This window comes from Trachypithecus francoisi, unplaced genomic scaffold (assembly GCF_009764315.1).
Source record: "Trachypithecus francoisi isolate TF-2019V2 unplaced genomic scaffold, Tfra_2.0 Lachesis_group6, whole genome shotgun sequence".
Classification (NCBI taxonomy): Eukaryota; Metazoa; Chordata; class Mammalia; order Primates; family Cercopithecidae; genus Trachypithecus; species Trachypithecus francoisi.
Window position 1 is genome coordinate 70,966,167 of NW_022681471.1, and position 27,884 is coordinate 70,994,050.

The 27,884-nt window shown below is 45.1% G+C and overlaps 1 protein-coding gene across 1 annotated transcript in view; it reads left to right on the forward strand.

Moving 5' to 3' along the window:
• Positions 1–250: 250 nt before the first annotated feature.
• ERCC6L (ERCC excision repair 6 like, spindle assembly checkpoint helicase) overlaps positions 251–27,884 on the forward strand; it is a 45,243-nt gene continuing 17,609 nt past the window's right edge. The window contains 1 exon segment of the mRNA XM_033201093.1: positions 251–446. Coding sequence (XP_033056984.1) covers positions 379–446 — 68 coding nt within the window. The 5' untranslated portion in view covers positions 251–378.

Sequence of the window (27,884 nt, forward strand, 5' to 3'; positions counted from 1 at the left end):
GAGATCTCCAAGGGTCGCCACAATGACTGGGATCATATCGGGCAGTCTCCTCCACGCACAATGGTAGCACACGCATGCGCGAACGAATTGGCCGCAGCATGGTTTGAATTGGGTTGAAACGCAAGGCACTACAGAGTGACGCAGCACACTCCGTGTCTCGAAGGCAGAGGTCACCTCCTACCTCCAGGCGCGCGTAGGCGCTTCATGGGCGGGGCTCAGGCGGTGGCGTCGCAGCGCGTGGTCGCGGATTGGCCGGCCGCGAGGCCGACGGTTGGCTGTGTCCCTCGCCACAGGCGCACAGAGCATGCGCGGGGCGGGAGTGCGCGAAATTCAAGCTCCAAGCTCCCGCCGGGGTAACTGGAACCCAGTCCAAGGGTCATGGAGGTGTCCCGTAGGTTTCCGGAAGCCGAGGCCTTGAGCCCAGAGCAGGCTGCTCATTACCTAAGGTATGTCTGGGCCGCTGGGCGGGTCTAGCTAACCGACCTGGCCCAGGGTGGAGGTGGGGGTGGCCCCCAGATCCCCCTGGTGACCCGAACTGTTGAGGCGCAGCCTTTTGAGGCGCGCTCTCGCACTCTTCTCGCAGTAGGGTGTGGGAGTCAGCTCTGGATGTTTGACCAGATTTCTAAAACCTCAGGAGACCCCGATGCCTCTTCTTTTGGGCAGATGACCCTGCAGTATGAGCTCCGTAAGAGCCAGAACCTTAATTGATCAAGCCCTTCTTGATTCTTTTCAGCTTATCAAGCCCCAAGCCTAGGGGATACAGAGATGAGTAAAACAAGGTCCCCGCCCCCAAGTTGTTTGTAATCTAGTAGTGGAAACGGATCTGTAAAGCAATAATTACTAGGTTTGATAAGTGCTGTAAGAGGTATAATGTATGTGCAGGGCATAGTGTTGGCATAAAAGAGGGGATGGCCAACTACAAGGGTGGTCAGCTAAGGGATGGCTTGGCAAGAGGAGACATTTGAGCTAGGCGTTGAAAAATAAGTTAACATTCACCAGTTGGCTAAGGGTGGGGGGCGTGGTAATGTTGGGATGAGCATTTAAATTTTTCTTAAATTGTGGTAAAGTACACATAACATAAAATTTATCGGCCGGGCGCGGTGGCTCAAGCCTGTAATCCCAGCACTTTGGGAGGCCGAGACGGGTGGATCACGAGGTCAGGAGATCGAGATCATCCTGGCCTACACGGAAACTAGCCGGGCGAGATGGCGGGCGCCTGTAGTCCCAGCTACTCGGGAGGCTGAGGCAGAAGAATGGCGTAAACCCGGAAGGCGGAGCTTGCAGTGAGCCGAGATCGCCCCACTGCACTTCAGCCTGGGCGACAGAGCGAGACTCCGTCTCAAAAAAAAAAAAAAAATTTATCTTTTTGTGCAGAAACTGGGTTTTATGAAAAATAAAGTTTATCATCTTAACCATTTTTAAATGTACAGTTCAGTAGTGTTGACTACATTCATATTGTTGTGCAACCGTCTGTCATCTCCGGAACTTTTCCCATGTGGCAAAACTGAAACTACTCCCTTTAAACAACTCCCCATTTCCCCCTCCCTTCAGCCCCTAGCAACCATTATTCTGTCTCTGTGGATTTTACTGCTTTAATTTTTTTTAGACAGGGTCTTGCTCTGTTGCCCAGACTGGAATTCTGTGGCCTGATCATAGTTCACTGCAGCCTGGAACTCCTGGGCTCAAGCAGTCCTTCTGCCCCAGCCTCCCTAGTAGCTGGGACTTCAGGTGGGTGCCACCATGCCCAGTCAATTTATTATCTTATTATTGTTGTTTTATATGTTTTTTTAGAGACAGGGTCTGGCTCTGTCACCCAGGCTGGAGTGCAGTGGCTCGATCTCTAACTCAGTTCACTGCAACTTCCATCCCCCGGGGCTCAAGCGATCCTCACACCTCAGCTTCTCTAGTAGCTGGGACCACAGGTGCACACCACCACACCCAGCTATTTTATTTTATTTTTTTTTTGAGACAGAGTCTCGCTCTGTCACCCAGGCTGGAGTGCAGTGGCACGATCTCAGCTCACTGCAAGCTCTGCCTCCCGGGTTCACACCATTCTCCTGCCTCAGCCTCCCAAGTAGCAGAGACTACAGGTGCCCGCCACCACGCCCAGCTAATTTTTTTTTATTTTTAGTAGAGGTGGAGTTTCACTGTGTTAGCCAGGATGGTCTCGCTCTCCTGACCTCGTGATCTGCCTGCCTCGGCCTCCCAAAGTATTTTTTCGTATTTTTAGTAGAGACAGGGTCTTGCCATGTTGTCCAGGCTGGTCTCAAACTCCTGAGTTTAAGCAATCCTCCTGCCTCAGCCTCCCAAAGTGTTGAGATTACAGACGTGAGCCACCATGCCAGGGCTTTCATTTAGATTTTTCCAATTGTTTGCCGTTTTACTTTTGTTGTAACAGGCAGCCTTTGTGTGAATTTTTGTGCACTTTATAACTGAGTGTACACTTTGGAATTCAGAGTGCTGTATCTTAGGGAATGTGTATTTAAAATTGCTATTCAAGAAAACCATGCCAGATTTTAATAAAGTCAATAGTGTGAGTAAGCATTTATTTATATTTTCTCAGGCTGGTGTGTGATGAGCTATATGAGTCAGTTCAAAAGTTAAGATACATAGTTTTACTTTTGAAGCTAGGACTTGTAGTATTTTCTTCTACTGGCAAAGATGTGTGTGCGTGTATATACAGTAAGTCCTCATTTAACATTGCCCATAGGTTCTTGGAAACTGACTTTAAGTGAAATGACGTAGCAAAACCAATTTTTTTCTCATCAGTGTTGCAGCAAAATGATATTGAATGAACCAGTGTCATTCAAGGACCTGCTGTGCGTCATTTTGCTTAATGTTGCAGTTGCCAAGAACTTACTGATCATGTTAACTGAGGACTTACTGTACATGTAAACATATACCAGAGGTGTGTGCCACCAAGCCTGGCTAATTTTTAAAAGATTTTTGTAGTCTGGGCACAGTGGCTCATGCCTGTAATCATTTTGGGAGGGCGAGGCAGGTGGATCACAAGGTCAGGAGTTCAAGACCAGTCTGGCCAACATGGTGAAGCCCCATCTCTACTAAAAATACAAAAATTAGTCAGGCGTGGTGGCGGGCACCTGTAATCCCAGCTACTTGGGAGGCTGAGGCAGAATTGCTTCCACCTGGGAGGCGGAGGTTGCAGCGAACCGAGATTGCGTCACTGCACTCCAGCCTGGGCAGCACTCCAGCCTGGGCAACAGAGCAAGACTCTGTCTCAGAAAAAAAAAAAAAAAGATTTTTGTAGAGATGGAGTCTCACTGTGTTGCCCAGGCTGGTCTTGAACTACTAGGCTCAAGTGATCCTCCCACCTCAGGCTCCCAAAGCACTGGGATTACAGGTGTGAGCCACCATGCCCAGCAGAATCAGACTTTTTATTACACTTCCATTATTACACCACCGTTCAAGCATTCTACTCTCCATCCTTTACCTTACTCCCTCTAGAACACCAGTTCCAACAACTGTTTGGTATCATTGGGACCTATAGTTCATTGATTCCATCTTTTCACTGTTGCACACCCCTCAGGCTCTCACTTCTCTCCTTACATAGTTTGAAGTTCAGAGTCAATAATTGTGGAGGCTTCCTTGTATACAACTTTAACTTATTTTTTTTCTCTTTCACACTTCATTATACTGGCTTGGCAAGACCATAGCCTTCGTATGGTAAGCAGAGTAATGGCCTCCCAAGAATATCCACATACTAATTCTGAACCCTGTAATATGTTACCCTCATATGGTAAAGAGGAATTAAGGTCGCTAACCAGCTGACCCTAAAATAGGGAAATTGGAATATCTGGGTGAGCCCAGTGTAATCACAGGGTGCTTAAAAGTAGAAGAGGGGCTGGGTGTGGTGGCTCATGCCTGTAATCCCAGCACTAGGGGAGGCCAAGGTGGGTGGATCACCTGAGGTCAGAAGTTCGAGACCAGCCTGGCCAACATGAGAAAACCCTGTCTCTACAAAAATACAAAAATAAGCTGGGCGTGGTGGCACACGCCTGTAATCCCAGCTACCCAGGAGGCTGAGGTGGGAGAATTGCTCGAACCCAGGAGGTGGATGTTGCAGTGAGCTGAGATCGCACTGTTGCACTCCAGCCTGGGCTACAAGAGTGAAACTCCATCTCAAAAAAAAAAAAAAAAAATGGAAGAGGGAGGCAGAAGAAGAGGTCATAGTGATGCAGGGTGAGAAGGACTCAACCTGTTCTACCTGACTTGGTAGATGGGGGAAGGGGCTATGAGCCAAGGAATGTGTATGGCCTCTGGAAGCTGGAAAAGTCAAGAAGCACATTCTCCCCCTAGAGCCTCCAGAAAGGAACACAGCCCTGCTGCAACCTTAATTTTAGCCCAGTGAGACCTGTGTCAGACTTCTAACCTATATAACCTGCAAGATATAACCTGTAAGATAAAAGATAATACTTTGTGTTGTTTTAATATTTGTGATGATTTATAACGGCAGCAATAGGAAACTAATACATTTTGCTAAATCCAACTCTGGCCCTCGGAGATGAACATGGTTGAATAAACAATCATGCTGACTGGTCTTACTTGAAATCCGTCAATATTAATGTCAAGCAGTCCCTTCATGCTGCCTGGCAATCATATTACATTTCTCTAATCTATTCACTCATCCATTCTACTAGAGGCCTGTTTCACACCTTGCTTTTCAGACCCTCAGCACCTCTCCCTCATCTCTCTTGCTTCCAATTTCACTGGGTTGATAGAAGCAATCAGAAGAGAGTTTCCAGGAGCTTCTTCTCCCTTATCAACCTACTTCCCAGCATTATTCCCCCTGTGTTCTTTGCCTTCTATCCTGTTAGTATGGATGAACTCTCTGCTTCTAGCACAACCCCTCCATTTGTGCAAAAGATCTCATTCCTTGTCACTCACTGGTATAAGGACTTCAACCCACCAATTCTTTCACTGTTAAAAAAAAAAATCCTCTCTTGATCCTATTTTCCTTTCCAGTTATTGCTCCATTTCTTCTCTTTCCTTGACTGCAAAATTCCAGGTGTCAGTATCATTGTCTACACTTGTCATTTCCTATTTCTTTCCTCCTAACTTCTGTTGAACTCGTCCCAATCAGGTTTTCACCCCATCACTTTACTCAAACTGCTTTTATCAAAGTCACCAATGACATTCATATAACAAAATCCAACAGTCAATTCTCAATCTTCATCAACCTCGACCACTAGTACTTGACGAAGTTGGTCACTTCTCCATGAAACACATGATTCATTGGTCTTCCAAGGAGCCCTTGCTCTCTGGATTTTCTTCCTACCTCACTGACTGCTGCTTCAGATTCTGTTGATATTCCTCCTCATATCTTCTAAGGTAATTTAAATCCCCAGGTATGACATTTCACGCTGAAACACTTAAGTATATGTTCCTTAAAAACAACATATTCTTTTTTTTTTTTGACACGGAGTCTTGCTCTGTTGCCCAGGCTGGAGTGCAGTAGCGCAATCTTAGCTCACCACAACCTCCGCCTCCCGGGTTCAAGTGATTCTCTGCCTCAGCCTCCCAGTAGTTGGGATTACAGGCAGCTGCCACCATGCCGGCTAATTTTTGTATTTTTAGTATGGGGTTTCACTATGTTGGCCAGGCTGGCCTCAAACTCCTGGCCTCAGGTGATCCACCTGCCTCGGCCTCCCAAAGTGCTGGGATTACAGGCATGAGCCCCCTTGCCTGGTCAAAAAAAAAGAAAAATCATATTCTTACAAAACTACCATGCCATATCACACCTAACAAAATAAATGAATTCATTGATATCATCTAATACATAGTCCATATTCAATTTTTTTTTTTTTTTTTTTTGAGACAGAGTCTTGCAGTGTCGCCCGGGCTGGAGTGCAGTGGCGCAATCTAGGCTCACTGTAAACTTTGCCTCCTGAGTTCAAGCGATTCTCCTGCCTCAGCCTCCCGAGTAGCTGGGATTACAGGCACCCGCCACCATGCCCAGCTAATTTTTTGTATTTTTAGTAGAGACAGGGTTTCACCATGTTGCCCAGGCTGGTCCTGAACTCCTGACTTAGTGATTCAACCGCCTCGGCTTCCCAAAGTGCTGTGATTACAGCATGAGCCACCGTGCCCAGCCTCAAATTTTTTGAATGGTCTATCAGGATCCAAAGAAGGTCTACAACTTCATTTGGGTGTTATGTTTCTTGAACTTCTAATCTAGAACAGTTCTCCCCTCCCTTCCATTTTCTATGACAATGATTTGAATTACAGCGTGATAGCTTCCTTGTAGTGTCATTAGTTTGTTCTGTCTCCTATAATTTAAACTAAAGTCTTGATAAGATTAAGCTTCAATATTTTTGGCATGAATACTTTATAGGGAAGGCTGTGTACCTATGTTGGGTCATATCAGGAAGCATATAATGTTTGACTTTCCTACTTTCAGTAATGCTAAGGTTGACCAATGGGTTCAGTGATTCCAATCTGATCCCTCCTTTGCAAAGTTGCATTTCCCCCTTATGATGAGGAAGTAACACATTTAGGATATCTTAGCATTCTGTGAATATCCCGTTCCCAACCAACCCACCAGCCTTTAATCCATTGATAACTATTGCTCAAATCATTTTTTTTTAAAGAGTTGGGGTCTCCCTATGTTGCCCAGGCTTGTCTTGAACTCCTAGTCTCAAGCGATCCACCTGCCTCAGCCTCCCAAAGGGTCAAATCAGTTATTAGAGATTACAAAGTGGTGATTTTCTTTTCTGAGATGGAGTTTCGCTTTTGTTGCCCAAGCTGGAGTACAATGACGCGATCTCAGCTCACTGCAACCTCCACCTCCTGGGTTCAAGTGATTCTCCTACCTCAGCCTCCCGAGTAACTGGGATTACAGGTGGGTGCCACCATGCCTGGCTAATTTTTTGTGTTTTTAGTAGAAATGGGGTTTTGTCATGTTAGCCAGGCTGGTCTCGAACTCCTGACCTCAGGTGATCCGCCCGCCTCGGCCTCCCCAAGTGCTGGGATTACAGGTGTGAGCCACCAAGACTGGCCGCAAAGTCGTGATTTTCTAGTTTCACCATTCTTTGTGTATTCATTAGCTGGAATTCTTCTATAGATGATCTTAATGTTGGAATGCCATGTCTTTTTTTTTTTTTTTTTGAGGCAGGGTCTGGCTATGTTGCCCAGGCTGGTCTCGAACTCCTGAGCTCAAGTGATCCACCTGCCTTGGCCTCCCAAAGTGCTGGGATTACAGTCATGAGCCACCATGTCAGCTGTCTTTTTTTTTTTTTTTTTTTTTAGTGCTCCTTCCTTGGGTGATCTTATCTAGGTTCTTGGCTTTAAATCTCATCTCTGTGCTGAGAACTTTCATATTTTTTTAGTAAACCTTTTACTTTGGCATTATTTTATTTTATGTTTTATTTTTAAAGTTTTTGGCTTTATTTATAATTGACACATAATTATACATGTTTATGGGGCACAGTTTTATTTCTATTTTTTTGGAGACAGGGTCTTGCTCTGTCACTTAGGCTGGAGTGCAGTGGTGCCATCATAGTTCACTGTAATCTTGAACTCCTGGACTCAAATGATCTTTCTGCCTTGGCTTCCCAATGAGCCATTGCACTTGGTCAGTTTTATTTTTAACCAATAATTATACAATTATTTTAACAGTAATTGTATATATTTATGGGGTACAATGTGATGTTTCAATGCATGTATACCTTGTGGAATGATCAAATCAGGCTAATTAACATATCCATCACCTCAAATACTTATTATTTCTTTGTGGTGAAAAAATTTAAAATCCATTCTTCAGCCTGGCCAACATGGCGAAACTCTGTCTCTACTAAAAACACAAAAATTAGTTGGGTGTGGTAGTGCGCATCTATAGTCCCAGCTACTTGAGAGGCTGAGGCAGGAGAATTATATGAACCCAGGAGGTGGAGACTGCAGTGACCTGAGATCATGGCACACTGCACTCCAGGCTGGGTGACAGAGGGAGACCCTGTCTCAAAAAAAAAAAAAAAGGTTCATTCTTTTAGCTATTTTGAAATATATAATTCATTATGATTAATAATAGTCACCATGCTGTGCAGTAGATCACTAGAACCTATTCTTCCTGTTTAACTGAAACTTTGTACCATTGACTAACCTTTCTCCTTTCCCCATCTACCCCATCTCCCCAGCCTCTGGTAACTACCATTCTACTCTCTACTTCTTTTTTGGATTCCATGTATGAGCCAGATCATGGAGTATTTGTCTCTCCGTGCCTGGTTTATTTCACCTAGCAAAATGCCTTCTAGGTTCATTCATGTTGTTGCAAATCAGAATTTCCTGCCTTTTAACGGCTGAAGAATTTTTCATTGTGTGTATATACCACATTTTAAAAATCCATTCATTCTGTTGATGGCTACTTTGGTTTCCTTTTCTTGGCTACTATGAATAATGCTGCAATGAACATGGGAGTGCAGGTATCTCTTCAATATACTGATTTCAGTTCCTTTGGAAGTACCCAGAAGTGAGGTTGCTGGATCATATGGTAACTTTATTTTTAGTTTTTTGAGGAACCTCTGCACTGTTTTCCAGAATGGCCATACTTATGTACGTATTTATTTATTTAGAGACAGGGTCTCCCTCTGTCACCCAGGCTGGAGTGCAGTGGCATGATCTTGGCTCACTGAAGCTTGGGGCTCCTGAGTTCAAGCAATCCTCCCACCTCAGCCCACCAAGTAGCTGGGACCACAGGTGCGTGCCACCATGCCTGGCTAATTTTTTGTATTTTCAGTAGAGATGGGGTTTTGCTATGTTGCCCAGGCTGGTTTCGAACTCCTGAACTCAAGCGATCTGCCCACCCTAGGCCTCCCAAAGTGCTGGGATTACAGGCGTGAAGCACCACGCCCAGCCCAGAATGTCCATGCTAATTTATAATAGTACCAACAGTATATAAGTGTTCCCTTTTCACCACATCCTTGCCCACACTTGTAAGAGTTAAAGAAAGAGGAAAGAAACACAAAATGCGGCTTGACAGTTAAAGGCAGGTTTACTTTAGATAAATCCTGAGAGGGGCTTCTGGCAGATTTTTTTTTTTTTTTTAGTGAGGAGCGCTTTCTCTTACAGACTAAGAATATATATTGGTTTTAGGGTGAGGGGGCTTATCACAAGCTTGGAATGTTTCTGTGTGAGGGAGAAGTTTCTGCGTGAGGGTTGGAATGTCTCTGGGAGGAGGGGAGGTTATCTTGGGGCAGACATCTTTCTGGCCGAGGGGGGTTATCTCAAGGCTGGCATCTTCCTGGCCGGAGGGGAGTTATCTTGGGGCTAGCATGTCTCTGGTCAGGGAGGAGTTTGGAATTGTGGGATATGATGAGGTTTCTCTTCAAATAGCCTGATCAATCCTTTATTCTTTAATTCATAGTACCCTGCACCCCCCCACCCCCGCCTTCCCTTTCCTCCTCTGTCCTTCCTCTCTGCCTTTGTTACATGCGCAGACATGCCACAGTACCAGGCGTTAACTGTACCAGCTCACATTCCTTTCCTTATTTGGAAAGAAGACTAGCTCTCTAGCTCATTGCAGACACCTCTTTTCCCTTTCCTCTCTCTCCCTTATGTACCCATCTTATCTAAAGAAAGTTCAAATGTTTAGCCAACTGGGGCTAGTTTAGATTGTGTGGCCTGATTCTAGCCAATGGGGAAAGGGCACAGGGGCAGGATTTGCATCAGGAATAAAGGCTCTTGTTCCCCTTTGTTCTGGTGTGCTCTCATGGCGACTGGCCAAGGAGAAGCACCCCTCTGTGCAGAAGTAAAAATTGCTTTACTGAAAATCCTTTGTTTGAGTGCTCAATTTCCTTAAGACTCTGAGCTTTATTTTGACAGAATGTTTCTGGTTGGAGATGTTATTCGTGGTTTATGGTCGTGCTGACGTTAGCCATTAGGCTGATGCCCTTTGGATTTAGGTGGTTTTTTATTAAGTGAACTTTAGAATGAGGGACTTGTCTAAGATGGCGATGCTCCTGCTCTGTCAATCCAGACTCTATAGTTATAAAAAGGAGGAGGGACAGTGTGTTCTTTCTGGCTACTTCCTGCTGTTGAGGGGATGGAGAGTTTTCTGGTCTCTGGTTGACTGTGGGAGCATTGCTGTCTGTAGATGTTTTGGGGTAGTTGTCTGTGAAATGGCCATGATCCTGTCAGTTAAAAATCTTTGGCCAGGTATGGTGGCTCACACCTGTAATCCCAGCACTTTGGGAGGCCAAGGCAGGCAGATCACCTGAGGTCAGGAGTTCGAGACCAGCCTGGTCAACATGGTGAAACCCTTTCTCTACCAAAAATACAAAAATTAGCCAGGCATGGTGGCGAATGCCTGTAATCCCAGCTAATCGGGAGGCTGAGGCAGAAGAACCGCTTGAACCCGTGAGGTGGAGGTGGCAGTGAGCCAATATCGCGGTGCCACTGCACTCCAGCCTGGGCGACAGAACAAGACTCCGTCTCGAAAAAAAAAAAAAAAACTTTGAAAAAGGTTAATTAGGCAGGATAAGAACATTAGTCCCAGGAATGGGATGACCCATGCTATGATTTTGTTCCCAAACCAAGAATCTATTTTGTTGTTTTGATATTCCCTTAGCGTTTTAGCCCTTTCTTTAAGTTTTTCAGCAGCGTCTCTTACTAGGTCTGATTGGTTGAGGTAGAAACAACATTCCTCACCTCATGAGAAGCAGAATCCCTCTTTCTTTTTCAGCCATTATAAGATCTAGTCCCCGTCTGTTTTGGAGGACTACGCCAGCCAAAGAGTCTAGTTGGTCTTGGACTTTTTTTTTTTTGAGACGGATTCTTGCTCTGTTGCCCAGGCTGGAGTGCAGTGGTGCGATCTCGGCTCACTGCAACCTCCACCTCCTGGATTCAAGCAATTCTTCTGCGTCAGTGTCCCGAGTTGCTGGGATTACAGGCGTGCACCACCACGCCCAGCTAATTTTTTTGGTATTTTTAGTAGAGACGGGGTTTCACCATGTTGGCCATGGCTGGTCTTGAACTCCTGACCTCAGGTGATCCACCCGCCTCAGCCTCCCAAAGTGCTGGGATTACAGGCATGAGCCACCGCCCCTGGCCAAGGTCTTGGGCTTTTATAAGGCTTCGGGCTGTGTCTTCTAACAAGTCCTGTAGTTCTGTTGAAAGAGCCTTAAAGTAAGTTATGCAAGTGGCTAATCCGCTTGCTCTCAATCCAAGTCCAGAGGTTATACCCAGGGTGGCTATTAAGGGAATGAAGTGTATGGCCCTTCCTTTTCTAACATATTGAATGGATGAGATGGGCAAAGGTCGATCAGGAGGAACAAGTCCAATGGAGGGAGATAGATAAACTAGGGTACAGGTTCCAGTCCAGTTGGTAGGGAGACAAAGGTATGTGTTGGTGCCACACAAAAAGAACAGGCCTTTGTCGTGTATACAGGCAGAGATATAGAAAGAGAATAGGTGAACTAAATATGGGGTGTTTTTTCTTTCCTGTGGTTCATTACTCCAAATGGACAAGGAGGGGGCCAGGGAGACACCTACTAGAGTAGAAATATAGGAAGAGTTACTTTTTACACATTTAATACAATAGGATGTTGCATCGTTATATTGAGCCATGGAAAAAAGTGGGCACCAGGGACAGCACAAGTTAGGCCAGAGGCATTGGCTGAGAGAGAGGCTGTCAAATGAGCCAGTTACAGAAATGCTCCATTTGCTTCAGGTGATACTGGGTAGTTAACTCAGTTAGTTTGATGGTCAGTGGTGTTTAATAATGATAGTATGGTTGCATTGGTTAAGTGTTAAGGATCCTATAGGGAGATTTCCTTCAGAGGCTCAAAAACAAAGTGAAGCTTGTTGTAAAAGGGGGGTGTGTTTAGTTATAGGCCCTTTAATGGGAGAGTCTTGGGGCTTGAGACATTGCAGGGAGTTTTAGTAGGCTTGAAATAATTTGTTAGCCTGATTAGTCCTGGAAGTAGGATAATTGCCGACCAGGGTGTCAGCTCTTTCAAGAAAGGAAGCTCCCTTTTGGAGTGTATAAATTAGGGTTATGCTCCCTGCTAAAAGGTCATGAAGGGGTGCAGGAAGGGCTGTGTAAGCTGAGGAAGACAGCGATAAGAACATCCAATTGGCCGGGCGCGGTGGCTCAAGCCTGTAATCCCAGCACTTTGGGAGGCCGAGACGGGCGGATCACGAGGTCAGGAGATCGAGACCATCCTGGCCAACACGGTGAAACCCCGTCTCTACTAAAAAAATACAAAAAAATTAGCCGGGCGAGGTGGCGGGCGCCTGTAGTCCCAGCTACTCGGGAGGCTGAGGCAGGAGAATGGCGTGAACCCGGGAGGCGGAGCTTGCAGTGAGCTGAGATCTGGCCACAGCACTCCAGCCTGGGCGGCAGAGCGAGACTCCGTCTCAAAAAAAAAAAAAAAAGAACATCCAGCATTTGGGAGAAAAGGAAGAGTTAGCTCGCAGCGAGAGGGATTGTGTAAGGTTTATAGTTCGAGCTTGAGAGCAGTGAGAAGTGGTTGTATTGGTGAGGTTGATGTACTTAGGGTATTTATATTGGAAAAAAAAAAAAAACAAGCAAAAAGAGAAAAAGGTTATTTGGGTAAGAGTAAAGTCCTGGAGAGTTCCTTGAGGCCATAGGTCCCATAGAACAGTAAAGAGCTGATCAGGATATATAATGGGAGTTTCGTAGGGGTACCACTGAAGGTCTGTAACAAGGTTGATTAGGAAGCAATGAAAGTTTGGGAGAGAAAGAGACATAAGCGGTGAATTTCTCTTCCTTTTCATCTGAGATTCAGGTGAGGGAAAGGGAAGTGGGTCCTTTGGAGACACAAGAGAAGGCTGAAGGGGTTTTAGATTTGGTTGTTTGGGTATGTGGCAAAGGGAAGTCTGTTTTCTTTTTTTTTTTTTTTTTTTTTTTTTTTGAGGCGGAGTCTCGCTCTGTCGCCCGGACTGGAGTGCAGTGGCCAGATCTCAGCTCACTGCAAGCTCCGCCTCCTGGGTTTCCGCCATTCTCCTGCCTCAGCCTCCCAAGTAGCTGGGACTACAGGCGCCCGCCACCTCGCCCGGCTAGTTTTTGTATTTTTAGTAGAGACGGGGTTTCACCGTATTAGCCAGGATGGTCTCGATCTCCTGACCTCGTGATCCGCCCGTCTCGGCCTCCCAAAGTGCTGGGATTACAGGCTTGAGCCACCGCGCCCGGCCGGGAAGTCTGTTTTCTTGAGAGAAGTATAATGAAACCAGTTGGGGAGTCCCTGGAGTTTTGCTGCTGTGGGTATGGTAAGAATGATTTGGTAAGGTCCCCTTGTTAGAAATGCTTGTTCCCTGGTGCCATAAAGAAATAGCACTTGAACATAAATTTAATTTCCTCAGCAAGGCCATTTTTTTACTTTCTGCAGAAAGGGCACACTCGCCAGCAGTTTTGCCATGAGAGTACACCGAACAAAGGAGACAGGGTCATTTATAAACTGACGCTTCCACCCTACTGCTGTGTTCAGTTTCCATTGGCTGGAATGGGACCTCACATTCTGTATTTGTCCCGATTGGCTAGCAACTTAGAACTTCTTAAAAGAGGCAAAAAGGCAGAGGAGAACAAAGGAAGGAGGAAGTAACTTGTGGAATGCTAAGAAAGGTAAAAACACCTTCAAATAAGGAAGAGGAACAGGCTATGACCTAATGCTTGCTTGGACCAGTATAAGCATGCCAGGGCAAATATTTAGGCTACATTGTGGGAGCTAAGAACATAAAGTACATTGATTTCTTTATTACGGCTAGCCAATATTTAAGAATGTTAGCACAGGTCTTTGAATAAATTTTGCTTCTAAGAGAAGTTACTATTTATTCCTAATTAGATGGGGAGGAAAGTCTTTGAAGAGGAACCTCTACTTTACTTTTTACACCTTCCATTTAGGTGTGAGGGGGGAATTGGGGGTAGGACTGGGATCTTTTATGAGAACCTAGTCTTCTGGCTGTAGGAAGGGATTAGAGGAGTCAGTGATGGGTTATGGCAGGTGTTTGTCAGCATATTCCCAAATGAAATAGCGGATAGTGTACAGAAGAGGGGAAACGAGGGGAGTTGGTAGAGGTGGCGTTTGACTCTGAGGTGGAACAAAAGGGGCCAGTGGTTTCCCATACATGAGTTCAAAGGGGCTGAGCATTAAGGGTTTATGTGGGAGCACCCACATTTTTAGAAGGGCCAAAGGTAAAAGTGTAACCCAGTCTTTATGTGTTTGGAGTGAGTACCTGGTGAGGGTGGTTTTTAGAATACCATTCATTTTTTCAACTTTTCCTGAAGATTGAGGTCAATAGAGGATATATAGCTTCCAGGTGATTTGTAGAGATTGTGCAAGTGTTGAGTAATTCAGAGATGAATTCAGGACCATTGTCGGATTGAAAAGAGAGAGGCACCCCGAACCTGGGTATGATTTCCGTTATTAATTTGGAGGTGACAGTAGAAGCCCGTTTGTTGGTTGTGGGAAAAGCCTCAACTCATCCTGAAAAGGTATTGATGAGAACTAGAAAAAATCGAACCTTTTTAACTGGGGGCATATGGGTAAAATCAATTTGCCAATCCGGTCCTGGAAGGTGTCCCCTGGCTTGATGGGTTGGGAAAGAAAGGGGTTTAGTGTTGGAGTGGGATGAAGCCTTTTGGCAAATAGAACATTGATGGGAAATGGCCTTTAGCTGTTCCTTTATATCTGGGGTTATGTGTATATGAGAGCTTAAGAAATGTTGTCGAGGGGTATGGCTAATATGGAAGAGGTTGTGAATGTCCCATAAAAGAGTAGTTTTTTTCAGGGTCAGGTGGGACTAATTTGTTTTGTACCAACCAGTATGGGGGTTTGACTTGTGCCCCCGCCGTGATTAGTTGCTGTATTTGGTGTTCTGGATAAAAGGAAGGGGATATGTTGTAAGAGGGGAAATAGGTATTGGGGGATTGGATGGTTGGTTGAGGCTTGTTTTGCCCAATAGTCAGCCTCACAGTTTCCTATCGAAATGTGGTTTTTATCTGATTGATGTCCTTTGCAATGGATAACTGCAACCTTTTCTGGAAGTAAAGCTGCCTTTAGTAAATGATGGATTAGTTTTCCATTAATGATAGGAAATCCCGTAGCTGTGAGATAGCCCTGCTTGCTCCAAATTTGGGCATTGGAATGGATGGTGTTATAGGCATATTTAGAATTGGTGTATATATTAACTTGTGTACTTTTTGCTAGGGTTAGTGCTCTTATTAGGGCAACTAATTCTGCTTTTTGGGAGGATGTGCCCAAAGGCAAGGGGGCAGCCTCTACGATTCTTCTAGGTGGGTGTCATTATGATATCCCTCAATGATGGCATACCCTGCTTGGAGGGAAGGTTTTTTTGATGCACTGCCATCTATAAACCAATCTGGGGCTTCCTTTATGTGAGTGGAAGTAAGGGGGTGAAATATGGTAAGAGAACTTTCAATTAAAGCATGAGTGTTGGTCAGGGTCTAAAATTGGTGCTGAAGGCAAAAGAGTGGCAGGATTAAGTGGGGAGCATCTATGAAGAGAGATAGAGGGTTGAAGGAGAGTTGAATGTAAAGCCTGCATGTGGGAGGATGAGATGGAGCTTAGCGCCTTATGGCTGAGTATATTTTGCAGACTGAGAAGAAAATACCTGAAGGGGTTTGTAGAATGTGAGTTTTTGTGCCTCAGGGATAATTAGAGAGGCTGTGACCAAAATTTTTAAGTAAAGGGGCCAGCCTTTGTAAATGGGGTCTAGTTGTTTTGAAAAATATCCTACTGGTTGGAGGGAGTCTCCCATGGGTTGGGCTAATAGTCCAAGGGCCTGATTATGAGAACTGTGTAAATATAGATGAAAGGATCTCAGGGGATTTGGAAGGCCTGGAGCAGGGGCCTATAATAAGGCACGTTTTAGGTGAGAGAAAGCATGATAAAGGGCTGGGTGGGAGTGAGTGGTTGATCAAGATTGCCTTTTGCGTGTTCATAAAGGGGTTTAGTGATAATGGCAAAATTTGCTATCCATAATCAGAAATATCCCACTAATCTGAGGAAAGAAAATAAGTCCCTTTTTGTTTTGGGAAATGGGATTTGTTGAATGCTTTGCTTTCATGCTGGCGGAATTTCTCAAGTATTTCGAGTTACAATTAATCCTAGATATGAGACTTTTGGAGAGGTTAATTGGGCCTTCTTTTTGGACACCTGGTACCTGCGTTCAGCCAAAGAATTTTTTTTTTTTTTTTTTTTTTTTTTTTTGAGACGGAGTCTCGCTCTGTCGCCCAGGCTGGAGTGCAGTGGCCGGATCTCAGCTCACTGCAAGCTCCGCCTCCCGGGTTTACGCCATTCTCCTGCCTCAGCCTCCGGAGTAGCTGGGACTACAGGCGCCCGCCACCTCGCCCGGCTATATTTTTGTATTTTTTTTAGTAGAGACGGGGTTTCACCGTGTTAGCCAGGATGGTCTCGATCTCCTGACCTCGTGATCCGCCCGTCTCGGCCTCCCAAAGTGCTGGGATTACAGGCTTGAGCCACCGCGCCCGGCCCAGCCAAAGAATTTAAAAGGCTGGTGGTGTGTGAATGCAATGTTCTAGAGAGGGGCTGCAAAGAAGTAAATCATCCATGTACTGAAGCAAGATGCTAGGTTGTAGATGTAGTTGGGAGAGGTCTAATTGAAGCGCCTGACCGAAATAGTGAGGGCTGCCTCTAAACCCCTGGGGGAGGACAGTGCAGGTGAGTTGTTGAGGGTAGCCTATGTCAGGTTGGTCTAAGTTAAAGCAAAAAGGTTTTGAGAGGAGGGATATAAAGGAATAGTTAAAAAAAAAAAAAAAAAAAAAAGCATCCCTGAGGTGCAATACTAAGAAATGGCTAGTGTTGGGAGGAATTTGCATGCAGTAGGGGGGTGTAGGGTTTTGGGAACAATAGGATAAAAGGAACAACAGTGGAGTTGATTTGTCACAAATCCTGAACCAGTCTATAGGAGCCATCTGGGTTTTTGATTGGGAGAATAGGAGTATTATGGGGAGAATGGGTGGGGATTAAAATATTGGCAGCCAAAAGTCAGGAGATGATGGGCTTGAGTCCCCGTAATCCATTAGGGTTGAGGAGATATTGTGGGACCACTGTGTAGCGCTTAGGATCCTTAGTGAGATTTGAATTAGAGAATGGTGGGTAGCCATTATGGGGGAGTCGTTGTTCCATACTGTAGGATTTACCTGGCTGAGGAATTTGAGTGTTTTTTGTTTGTTTGTTTTTTGAGACAGAATTTTGCTCTTGTTGCCCAGGCTGGAGTGCAATAGCATGATCTTGGCTTGCCGCAGCCTCCACCTCCTGGATTCAAGCGATTCTTCTGCCTCAGCCTCCGAGTAGCTGCGATTACAGGCATACACTACCAGGCCCGGCTAATTTTGTATTTTTAGTAGTGACGGGGTTTCTCCATGGTCAGGCTGGTCTCAAATTCCCAACCTCAGGCGATCCACCCGCCTCGGCCTCCCAAAGTGCCGAGATTACAGGCGTGAGCCAGGAATTTGGGTTTTAAGTCGATTTGATGTGGAGTGTCTGAGGAGGGGTTTTGTTCTTGACATAATAAGTAAGGGGTTAGGCTTTGATGTAGGGCTGATAAATGAATGATTCCCCCTAGTTTGTGTAGGATGTCCCTTCCTAGTAAAGGAGTGGGACAATGATAAATGACCAAGAAAGAGTGAGTGAGGGTGACTCCCCAAAATGAGCAGTATAGAGGCGGTGTTTTGTATGGAGTTTCTTGTATGTCCTTCACGCCAACAACAGAAACTGATGAACATTCTAATGGGCCTTGATATTCAGTTAATACTGATAGGCTCGCCCCAGTATCCAGGAGAAAGGAAATAATCTTACTGGATACCGTCCCAATTACCCTGGGTTCCATGGACTCACTGGACGTGGGGGCGAAGGATTCCAGGCACCCTCAGTCTTCCGTTGTCAGTGCCAGCAGTGAAGAGATTTCCTCCTGTGATGGTCGGGGGGGCCTCATTATGAGCCGCACTGGAACAGGGAGGGTGTACCCATTGGGCGCAGTCCATTTTCCAGTGTCCCCAAAGACCACAAGTTGGGCACGGTTGGTAGGGGGCCAGGGGTTAGGACAAGCCTTTGCCTAGTGTCCAGGGTTGCCATGTTGGAACCCTGATGTGGCACTTCAGGGTGACACTTCCAGATAGGTGAGGGAGTTTCCCTTGGGGTTGTCAGGAGGCTTTTGTGTAACTGACCTTTGGACAGCAGAGGCGAGCATCTGGTATTTTAACGGAGATGTTTGTCTTTTTGAATTTTTTGTTCCTCATCTCTGTTGTTAAAGACACGGAAGGCCTCCCAGCACTTTGGGAGGCCAAGGCGGGTGGATCACCTGAGGTCAGGAGTTTGAGACCAGACTGACCAACATGGCGAAACCTTCTCTCTACTAAAAATACAAAATTAGCCGGGTGGGGTGGCGCATGCCTGTAATCCCAGCTACTTGGGAAGCTGAGGCAGGAGAATCCCTTGAGCCTGGGCAGCAGAAGTTGCAGTGAGCCAAGATCACGCCATTGCACTCCAGCCTGGGCAACAAGAGCAAAACTCTGTCTCAAAAAAAAAAAAAAGACACAGAAGGCCGCATTTAGGAGATCTTGCTGAAATGTTTGGGGACTTCCTCCGATTTTTATAATATTTTCCGGATATCTGGGGCAGATTGGGAAATAAATTGGAGGTAGAGAAAAGTTTGCCCTTCTCTAGATTTTGGATCCAGATTGTTATATTTTAGCATGGCTTCAGTGAGGCGTCATAAGAAAAGGGCAGGATTCTTCTGGGGCTCCTTTGTAATTTCTCTGATTTTTTTGTAATTAGCTGCCTTATGGGCATTTTTGTTCATGCCCGTGAGGAGACAGGTAATCATGTGGTCCTATTGCCTGATACCATGTTTCCCTGTTGGTAAGTCCAGGCTGGGTCTCTATGGGGGACTGCATCATTGGCCACTGGATTTTATATAGGGGCTTGGTTATGGAGTTCATCTGCGTGGGCTTCAGCTGAACGCCAGATGCGTTCCTTTTCATCAGGAGTGAGGGTGGAGGTTAAAATTATATAAATATCATGCCAAGTTAAATTAAAGGATTGGGTTACGTGCAGAAATTCCCTGCGATAGTGAGAGGGATTTCAGAGAAGGGTCCTGGATGCCATTCAATTTGTGACAAATCAGACATGGAGAAAGGGACGTGAACGTGAGCAATGCCTTCAACCCCAACCACTTCCCAGAGAGGGAGAATTGCTGGGGTGGTTTGACTGGTGGCTTTTGAACAGGTAACAGGTGGAGAAGGAGGAGGTGTGGGGTTTGGAGTGGAGGCTTGGGGGCAGGAGGGCCCCTGGGGTGGAGGGTTCGGAGGGACGAGGAGCAGAACCAGGGGGATGGGAATACGGAGGGGGTTCATCTGCAGGGTGAAAAGGGGTTTCAGAGGAAGGGGTTTTGAGGGAAGGGTTTTGGAGGAAGGGTTTTCGCGGGAAGGGATCTCAGAGGAAGGGTTTTTAGAGGAGGAAGAGACCCAGACAGCGTTTTCATTGAGAAGAAGGACTTCATGAGGGGTGCAAGCTTGACATAGGGAGAGTTGGGATCTAAGGTAGAAGAAAGTCTGAATGTAGAGAACCTCTTGCCATTTGCCATTCCTGGTTATAAAGTTGTCAAGATCGCTAAGAATTTGCAAGTAAAAGGTGCCATTTTTGGGCCATCGGCTGTTACTATCTAATGTGTATTGGTGCCAGACCATGTTGCAATAAAAGACTAAATGCTTTGGCTTTATGCTTCCCCGTAACCCAAGTTTGGCAAGGTTGCGAAGGAGGCAATCCAGTGGGGAGGATGTAGGAATGTGGGATTGTTTGGCACCCATGTGGACTGGTGAGAAGAAGCCAAGGGTGTCTGTTTTTGTTCTAGGCATTCCCAGACAAAAGACAGAGACATGGAGTCCTCTTTCTAAAGAGGACAGTCAAGCTGAGATGAAAACTGGGCATCCCCAAGATTTCTTCTAGCTTTTTAGTCCTGCTGGTCCTCTGAGGACCGGGATGGCAGACCTGACTTTTCCTGGTACTGTGGGAAAGCCAAGGGAGGGCAGATCTTAGCAGTTGGCTGGACTAGTGTCTGATGTTGGATGTTCCAGTTGGAATTGGCAAAGGGCCCCTTAGACTGCAGCCACATGACGAAGAGAGAAAGAGAGAGAAGGGAGGAGGAGGGGAGAGAGCAAAATACCCATTGTGGGCCGTTGGAGGTGGATTCCTGAGATCTGAAGGTTTAAAGAACTTGCTGGGAGTAGCCCCGGCCAGAGCCTCGCAGTCCCCTTTAGGTTAGTTGTCCTACTCATGCAAATCACTTGAAAAATGAAGTGAGAGAAAAGACAGGGTGGGTGGCCAGAGACCCTCAGGATCCAGGAATTAACTTACAATGAACTGCCATTGCCCATGCTTCCTGGGTTGCAAGAGAGCCTCTGCCCCCAGCACCTGTTCCAGATTTTGGCACCAAATATAAGAGTCAAAGAAAGAGAAAAGAAACACGAAATGTTCGACAGTTATAGGTAGGTTTACTTTAGATAAAACCTGAGAGGGGTTTCTGGCCAATTTTGGTCAGGAGCACTTTCTCTTACAGACTAAGAGTATATATTGGTTTTAGGGTGAGAGGGCTTATCACAAGCTTGGAATGTTTCTGTGTGAGGGAGAAGTTTTATGGCGGGGTTGGAATGTCTCTGGGAGGAGGGGAGGTTATCTTGGGGCAGACATCTTTCTGGCCAAAGGGGGGTTATCTCAAGGCTGGCATCCTCCTGGCCAGAGGCATGTTATCTTGGGTCTAGCATGTCTGTGGTCAGGGAGGAGTTTGGAATGTTTCTGGTTGGAGATGTTATTTGTGGTTTATGGTCATGCTGACCTTAGCCATTAGGCTGATGCCCTTAGATTTAGGCAGTTTTTGTTAAGGTGAACTTTAGAATGAGGGGCTTGTCCAAGATGCCGATGTTCCTGCTGAATGAGGGGCTTGTCCAAGATGCCGATGCTCCTGCTCTGTCAACACTTATCTTTCATCTTTTTGATAATAGAAAGTCTAACAGGAATGAGGTGATATTTCATTGTGGTTTTAATTTGCATTCTTTGATGATTATTACATTTTTTATCTTTAGTCCTGACCTTCTGAACTCCATAGTCCTATATGTGATTGCTTGGTTGACGTCTCTGCTTGATAATAGATATATCAAATTTAACATGCCTAAAAACTAAAGGACAAAAACCACATTTCTTATCTCAATAGGTGCAGAAAAAACATTTGACAAAATCTAGCACCCTTTCATGATACAAACACTCAGCAAACTAGGAATAAAGGGTAACTTCCTTAACCTGATCAAAGGTATCTACAAAAATCCCATAGCTAACATTATACTTAATGGTAAAAGACTAAAGGCTTTCCACACTCATATCAGGAACAAGGCAAGGATGTTTGTCTGCTCTTGCAACTTATATTCACATTATAATTCAACATTATAGTGGAGGTTCTTTTTTTTTTTTTGAGACGGAGTCTCACTGTGTCACCAGGCTGGAGTGTAGTGGCACAACCCTGACTCACTGCAATCTCTGCCTTCCGGGTTCAAGTGATTCTCCTGCTTCAGTGTCCCGAGTAGCTGGGATGACAGGCGTGCACTACCATGCCCGCTAATTTTTTTGTATTTTTAGTAGGGACAGGGTTTCACCATGTTGGCCAGGATGGTCTCGATCGCGTGACCTTGTGATCCGCCCGCCTTGGCCTCCCAAAATGCTGGAATTACAGGTGTGAGCCACTGCGCCTGGCCTATAGTAGAGGTTCTAGCCAGGGCAATTAGGAAAGAAAAAGGAAAAAAAAAAAAAGAGCATACAGATTGGAAAGGAAGAAGTAAACCTATCTGTATTTGTAGGTGACATGATTTTTTTTTCCCTTCAATTTTTTTATTGTTTTAAAATATGCATAACAAAATTTACCATCTTAACCATTTTTGAGTATATGGTTTAGTGGCATTAAATACATTCATAATGTCTGTTTTCACATTGCTGATAAAGACATACCCGAGATGGGGAAGAAAAAGAGGTTTAATTGGACTTACAGTTCCACATGGCTGCGGAGGCCTCTGAATCATTGCAGGAGACAAAAGGCACGTCTTACATGGTGGCAGCAAGAGAAAATGAGGAAGAAGCAAAAGCAGAAACCCCTGACAAACCCATTAAATCTCGTGAGATATATTCACTATCACGAGACTAGCAGGGGAAAGACCAGCCCCCATGATTCAATGACCTCCCCCTGGGTCCCTACCACAACACATAGAATTCTGGGAGATACAATTAAAGTTGAGATTTGGGTGGGGACACAGCCAAACCATACCATTCCACCCCTGGCCCCTCCAAATCTCATGACCTCACATTCTAAAACTAATCATGCCTTCCCAACCAGCATTAACTCAAAAGTCTACAGTCTAAAGTCTCATCTGAGACAAGGCAAGTCCCTTCCACCTCTGAGCCTGTAAAATCAAAAGCAGGTTAGTTACTTCCTAGATACAGTGGGAGTACAGACAATGGGTAAATACACCCATTCCAAATGGGAGAAATTGGCCAAAGCAAAGAGGCTACAGGCCTCATGCTAGTCCAAAATACAGCAGGCAGTCAAATCTTAAAGCTCCAAATGATCTCCTTGACTCCATGTCTCACATCCATGTCATGCTGATGTAAGAGGTGGGTTCCCATGGTCTTGGACGGCTCTGCCCCTGTGGCTTTGCAGGGTACAGCCTTCCTCCTGGTTGCTTTCACAGACTGGCATTGAGTATCTGTGACTTTTCCAGGTGCACGGTGCAAGCTGTCAGTGAATTTACCATTTTGGCATCTGGAGGACAGTGGCCCTCTTCTCACAGCTCCACTAGGCAGTGCCCCAGTAGGGACTCTGTGTGGGGGCTCTGACCCACATTTCCCTTCCACACAGCCCTAGCAGAGGTTTCCATGAGGGCCCCACCCCTGTAGCAAACTTTTGCCTGGGCATCCAGGCATTTCCATACAACTTCTGAAATCTAGGCAGAGGTTCCCAAACCTCAGTTCTTGACTTCTGTGAACCCACAGGCTCAACACCACATGGAAGCTGCCAAGGCTTGTGACTTCCACCCTCTGAAGGCACAACCCGAGCTTCACATTGGCCCCTTTCAGCCACAGCTGGAGCAGCTGGGACACAGGGCACTAAGTCCTTTGGCTGCACACAGCACAGGGACCCTGGACCCGACCCATGAAACCATTTTATCCTTCTGGGCCTCTGGGCCTGTGATGAGAGGGGCTGCCATGAAGGTCTCTGACATAGTCTGGGGACATTTCCCCCATGGTCTTGGGGATTAACATTAGGCTCCTTGCTACTTAGGCAAATTTCTGCAGCCTGCTTGAATTTCTCCCTCAGAAAATGGGTTTTTCTTTTCTACTGCATTGTTAGGCAGCAAATTTTCAGAACTTTTATGCTCTGTTTCTTTTCTATTGCATTGTTAGGCTGCAAATTTTTGGAACTTTTATGCTCTGTTTCCCATTTAAAATGAAATACTTTTAACAGCACCCAAGTCACCTTTTGAATGCTTTGCTGCTTAGAAATTTCCTTCATATTGGCCGGGCATGGTAGCTCATGCCTGTAATCCCAGCACTTTAGGAAGCCAAGGCGGGCGGATCACGAGGTCGTATCAAGACCATCCTGGCTAACATGGTGAAACCCCTCTCTACTAAAAATACAAAAATTAGCTGGGCACGGTGGTACGTGCCTGTAGTCCCAGCTACTCAGGAGGCTAAGGCAGGAGAATCCCTTGAACCCGGGAGGTGGAGGTTGCAGTGAGCCAAGATTGCACCACTGCACTTCAGCCTGGGTGACAGAGTGAGACTCTGTCTCAAAAAGAAAAAAAAAAAGAAATTTCTAGGCTGGGTGCAGTGGCTCATGCCTGTAATCCCAGCATTTTGGGAGGCCAAGGTGGGTGGATCATGAGGTCAGGAGTTTGAGACCAGTCTGACCAACATGGTGAAACCCCATCTCTACTAAAAATACAAAAAAAATGTAGCCGGGCGTGGTGGTGCGTGCCTGTAATCCCAGCTACTCAGGAGGCTGAGGCAGGAGAATCGCTTGAACCCAGGAGGCAGAGGTTGCAGTGAGCCGAGGTCACGCCACTGCTCTCCAGCCTGGGCAACAGAGCGAGACTACGTCTCAAAAAAAAAAAAAAGAAGAAAGAAAGAAAAAAGAAATTTCTTCCACCAGATACTTAGGGTATCTCTCTCAAGTTCAAAGTCCCACAAATCTCTAGGGCAGGGGCAAAATGCCGCCAGTCTCTTTGATAAAACAGAATCACCTTTGCTCCAGTTCCCAACAAGTTCTTCATCTCCATCTGAGACCACCTCAACCCGGACCTTATGTTCATGTCACTATCAGCATTTTTCTCAAAACCATTTGACAAGTCTCTAGGAGGTTCCAAATGTTCCCACATATTACTGTCTTTTTTTGTTTTTTGACCTGACCTGACCATGTTGGCCAGGTTGGTCTCGACCTCCTGACCTTGTGATCTGCCCGCCTCGGCCTCCCAAAGTGCTGGAATTACAGGCATGAGCCATTTCCTGTCTTCTTCTGAGCCCTGTCAACTGTTCCAACCTCTGCCTGTTACCCAGTTCCAAAGTCGCTTCCACATTTGCAGGTGTCTTTTCAGCGGTGTCCCACTCTGATGGTACCAATTTACTGTATTAGTCCATTTTCACACTGCTGATAAAAAGATGTCCAAGACTGGGAAGAAAAAGAGGTTTATTTGGACTTACAGTTCCACATGGCTGGGGAGGCCTCAGAATCATGGCTGGAGGTGAAAGACTCTTCTTACAAGGAAGAAGCAAAAGTGGAAACCCCTGATAAACCCATCAGATCTCATGAGGCTTATTCACTATCATGAGAATAGCAGGGGAAAGACTGGCCCCCATAATTCAATTACCTCCTCCTGGATCCCTCCTGCAACACATGGGAATTCTGGGAGATGTAGTTCAAGTTTAGATTGGGTGGGGACACAGCCAAACCATATCAGTGTTGTACATACATCACCACCATCCATCTCTGTAACTCTTTTCATCTTGTAAAACTGAAATTCTATAACCATTAAGTGTAACTCCCCATTTCCTCATCCTCCTGGCCCTGGGTACCACCGTTCTTCTGTCTGCCTCTATGAATTTGACTACTCTAGGTGCCTCATAAATGGAATCATGTAGTATGTATCTTTTTGTGATTGGCTTATTTTGCTTACCATAATATCCTCAAGGTTCATCTATGCTGTAGCATGTGACAGGATTTTCTTCCTTTTTAAGCTGAATGACACTTCATGTGTGTATAGACCATATTTTGCTTATTCATTTATCTGTCTGTGGATACCTGGGTTGCTTCCATCTCTTGGCTATTATGAGTAATGCTAGTATGAACATGGGTATGTAAATATCTCTCAGGATCCCATTTTCAATTCTTTTGCATATATACCCAAAAGTGGAATTGCTGGATCATATGGTAATTCTATTTTTAATTTTTTGAGAAACTGTGATATGGTTTGGCTGTGTCCCCACCCAAATCTCACATTGAATTGTAATAATCTCCATGTGTCAAGGGTGGGGCCAGGTGGAGATAATTGAATCTTGGAGGTGGTTTCTCCCATATTGTTCTCCTGGTAATGAATAAGTCTTATGAGATCTGATGGTTTTATAAATGGGAGTTCCCCTACACAAGCTCTCTTGCCTGCCACTATGTAAGATGTCCCTTGCTCTTCCACCATGATTGTGAGGTCTCCCCAGCCATGTGGAACTGTGAGTCAATTAAACCTCTTTCCTTTATAAATTACCCGGTCTCGGGTATGTCTTTATTAGCAGCATGAGAACAGACTAATACAAACTGCCATACTGTTTTCCACAGAGGCTATACCGTTTTACATTTCCATCAACAGTGCACATGGGTTCACAATTTATCCACATCCTCCCTAACACTTATTTCTGCTTTTTTGGGGGGGAGAGGGGAGCGGGGAATAAGGTCTGTTTCTGTTGCCCAAGCTGGAGTGCAGTAGTGTGATCTTTGCTCACTACAACCTCCATCTCCCAGGCTCAAGTCATCCTCCCACTTCAGCCTCCCAAGTAGCTGGGACCACAGGCATGCACCGCCATGCCTGGCGAATTTGTTTTTTAAGATAATAGTCATCTTAATAGCTGTGAGGTAGTATTTTCTAGTTTTGATCTGCATTTCTGCAGTAATTAAGTGATGTCAAGCATTTTTTCATGTGCTTATTAGCCATTTGTATATCTTTGGAGAATTGTCTATTCCAGTACTTGGCTCATTTTTGAATTAAGTTTTTGTTTCTTTGTTGTTGAGTTTTAGTTCTCTATATATTCTGGATATTAATCAGATATATAATTAACGAATATTTCTCCCATTCTGTGGGTTGCCTTTTTACTCTGTTGATAATGTCTTTTGATGTACAAATTTGAATTTTTTTCTGAGGTTCAATTTGTTTATCTTGTAGTTGTTTGTGCCTTTGGTGTCATGTCCAAGAAATTATTGCCAAATCCAATATTTTGAAGCTTTTTTTTTCTCTTTCTTTTTTTTTTTTGAGACGGAGTCTTGCTCTGCTGTCTCCTAGGCTGCATTGGAGTGGTGCAATCTCAGCTCACTGCAACCTCCACCTCCTGGGTTTAAGCAAACCTCCTGCCTCAGCTTCCTGAGTAGCTGGGATTACAGGCATGCGCCACCACGCCTGGATAATTTTTGTATTTTTAGTAGAGACAGAGTTTCACCATGTTGGCCAGGCTGGTTTCAAACTCCTAACCTCAAGTGATCCACCTGGCTTGGTCTCTCAAAGTGCAGGGATTATAGGTGTGAGCTACCATGCCCGGCCTGGTCTTGAACTTCTGGCTTCAAGTGATCCTCCTGCAGCAGCCTATCAAAGTACCAGAATGACAGACGTGAGCCATCCGCCCAGCCAAATGTTGTGAAGCTTTTGCCCTGTTTTCATCTAATTATTTTATAGTTTTAGGACTTTGATCCATTTTGAGTTAATTTTTGTGTATGATGTGAGGTAAGGGTCTAACTTCATTCTTTTGCATGTGAATATCCAGTTTCCCCAGTGCCACTTATTGAAAATACTGTCCTTTCCCCATTGAATGGTCTTGTGAAAAAATCATTCAACTATATATGCAAGGTTTTATTTCTGGGCTGTTTATTCTAGTCTATGAGTCTACATATCTGTCTTTATGCCAGTACCATAGTGTTTTGATTATTGTAGTATTGTAGTTAGTTTTGAAATCAGGAAGTGAGTCCTCTAGGTTTGTTCTTTCTCAACATTGTTTTCACGGCTATTCAGGGTCCCTTGAGATTTCATATGAATTTTAGGAAGAGTTTTTTTTTTTTTTTGAGATGGAGCCTTGCTATATCGCCTCCCAGGCTGGAGTGCAGTGATGCGATCTTGGCTTACTGCAGCCTCTGCCTCCCGGGTTCAAGCAATTCTCCTGCCTCAGCCCCTGAGTAGCTGGGATTACAGACATGCGCCACCATGCCTGGCTAATTTTTGTATTTTTAGGAGAAACAGGGTTTCACCATGTTGGCCAGGCTGATCTCAAACTCCTGACCTCAACTGAGCCACTGTGCTTGGCCATGAATTTTAGGAAGGGGTTTTCTATTTCTTCAAAACACATCACTGGGATTTTGATAGGGATTGCATTGAATCTGTAGTTTGCAGTGGATAGTATGGTATCTTAAAAATACTGTATTCTAATCCATGAGCATGGAATGTATTTTCATTTACTTATGTCTTAATTTATTTTAGTGGTGTTTTTAAATTTTCATTGTACAAGTCTTTACTCCTTGGTTAAATTAATTCCTAAGTGTTTTATTCTTTTGATGCTGTTATAAATGGAATTGTTTTTGTAATT